The sequence below is a fragment of the Penaeus chinensis genome, chromosome 14 (genome assembly GCF_019202785.1).
Source record: "Penaeus chinensis breed Huanghai No. 1 chromosome 14, ASM1920278v2, whole genome shotgun sequence".
Taxonomy (NCBI): Eukaryota; Metazoa; Arthropoda; class Malacostraca; order Decapoda; family Penaeidae; genus Penaeus; species Penaeus chinensis.
Genome location: NC_061832.1, coordinates 10,839,166 through 10,841,665, shown reverse-complemented (window position 1 = coordinate 10,841,665; position 2,500 = coordinate 10,839,166). Strand labels below are relative to the sequence as shown.

Here is a 2,500-nt window from a genome sequence, read left to right as displayed (position 1 = left end):
TCAGTGATATATATCATAAGAGCAAATAAAAAAAAAGAGAGAAAAAAAAACCCCGTCGTTTCTGACATGACCTAAGCTAACCCAACCTGCCTGACTCTTGACCCTGGACTCACCCAGCATGGTGACGAGGGCCGGGGGGGACACGTACGCCGACGCCCCCTGCTCGTTCCTCGCTTGGATGGTGTACAGGTAATCCGCCCCGGGCGTGAGGCCGCTCAGAGTCGTGCCAGCTGTGTTGCCGCCCGAGATTTGCACCAGCTGGGGGAGAAGGGGGAGAGGCGCTCAGGGGATACTAGATACGGGGGGGGGGGGGGCTTCAGGGGAAGGGCAGAAAAGGAAAAGGCTGTAGAGCTGTGTAACGCGGACATACTAAAGTCGACCGTGGAAACAAAACGGCAAAATGAGAAACGAAATGTATTTTGGAAAATACCTCCCAACACTAGAAATAAGAACAGCGGCGTCAGGGGGGGGGGGGGGGGGGGGCGTAGCACGCTCATGTGGCGTCTTGAGGGCTCAGCAGAAGAAAGCCTTGTTATATTTCGCACAAGAAGTCAAGAGAGAGAGGGAGTGAAAGATAGATAAATATTGTGATAAATATATAGACAAACAGACAGACGGATAGATAGATAGAAAAGAGAGGCATAAAAAGGGGAAATTAAAAATAAAGGCAGAGGGGAATGGTCTCCGACGCTTGGCAACGCATGAAGTACTATCCAAATATATTTTTGTGGCCTGCGAACACACTAGAAAATGCTGCTGTTTGAAGGAGAGACACAGATGATGATATACACGCACGTACTCATTTACATGCTTCTAAAAATACACACATAACATATTATTCGACGCGTAGATAAAACAAACAACACACACACACACACACACACACACACACACACACACACACACACACACACACACACACACACACACACACACACACACACGCATACATACGTAAACAGATATGCAATTACTCCACGTCCACAGGCAGATTTCCCGTCAACAAACCTTAAATCACTCTCCGGTTCTCCCAGCATTCCACGCGAGTAATCTGTGCTCTCGAGTGCGTGTGACACCAAACCATCCACGAATATTACACACAGCCTCTGCTATTGGCACGTGATAATTTGTGCGGTTTGTCGGAGAGCCCAAAAATTATCATACCTATTTGCTATGACTGACATGTGTAATATTTACATTTCAGGGCGAGATGCGGATTCGGATGGGCTTCGGTTCCCGTGTCGAAGCGGAGTTTCGTTATCTCGTTTCGCTTTCGAGGCGAAACGCCGGGTTCGGTGAATCATCGGGCGAGAGAAGGGAACTTGTCGCCGCGATGCCCAATATCTGGTGGTTATTGAAGGGACAGGATTGGAGAGAGATTTTAAATAATAGGTTTCGCCATCTCTTCTCCCGATGTCTCTTTCTGTCTGTCTGTCTCCCTCTTGCCATTCCGCCCCCTTCTCTCTCTAGATAAATGTACAGAAAAGGGAGGAGGAGGAATATAATTTTTTATCCATCTCTCTCTCTCTCTCTCTCTCTCTCTCTCTCTCTCTCTCTCTCTCTCTCTCTCTCTCACTCTCTCTCTCTCTCTCTCTCTCTCTCTCTCTCTCTCTCTCTCTCTCTCTCTCTCTCACTCTCTCTCTCTCTCTCTCTCTCTCTCTCTCTCTCTCTCTCTCTCTCTCTCTCTCTCTCTCTCTCTCTCTCTCTTTTGATTCGTCATTCGAAGATAAACGCCATTTATTACACACACATACAAACAAACATACAAAAACAAAAAAACAAAAAGACACACACACACACACACACACACACACACACACACACACACACACACACACACACGAGGTCTCACGCACGCTTGCACGCTCACTCCTGTGGCTACTCACATTTCTTGCACATCCATTCTCTCTTTCCCTCCTCACATCCTCTCCGTGCTGACCCGAAGCCACTTGCCCGCGCCATTCTTTTACTGCCCCCTCCCCCCTCCCTCACTCTTCCTCCACCACTCCCCCTCTCTCCCCCTCCATCATTCTTCCTCCACCGCTCCCCCTCCCTCCATCCTCCCTCACTTTTCCTCCACCGCCTCCCCTCCCACCCCCCTCCCTCACTCTTCCTCCACCATTCCCCCTCCCCCCTCCCTCACTCTTCCTCCACCTTTCCCCCTCCCCCCTCCCTCACTCTTCCTCCACCATTCCCCCTCCCCCCCTCCCTCACTCTTCCTCCACCATTCCCCCTCCCCCCTCCCCACGCACGCAAACACACAAAGCCGCTTCCCTCCGTATGTCTCTTCACCGACCACGCACTCTTCCCTCTCTCCGCGCATTCCTTTCATTCACACACTCGACCTTTCAAAACATGCTCTCAACAGACCTTTTTTCCCTTCTCTCTTTCGTCTTCCTATCCTCCTCCTTTATCCTCCCCGCAACTCCTCCTTCTTCCGACTCCCCTTCTCCAACCCTTCCTTCTCTCCTTTCACTTCTTCCTTTTTGCCACTTCCTGG

General features: G+C 50.4%; 1 protein-coding gene across 1 annotated transcript in view; it reads right to left on the bottom strand.

Annotated features, from left to right (window-relative positions):
* Positions 1 to 2,500, bottom strand: part of LOC125032322 (nephrin-like) — a 26,169-nt gene that overhangs the window by 2,888 nt on the left and 20,781 nt on the right. The window contains exon 7 of the mRNA XM_047623418.1: positions 114 to 258. Within this exon, the coding sequence (XP_047479374.1) occupies positions 114 to 258 (145 nt within the window). The remainder of the gene's footprint in view (positions 1 to 113; positions 259 to 2,500) is intronic.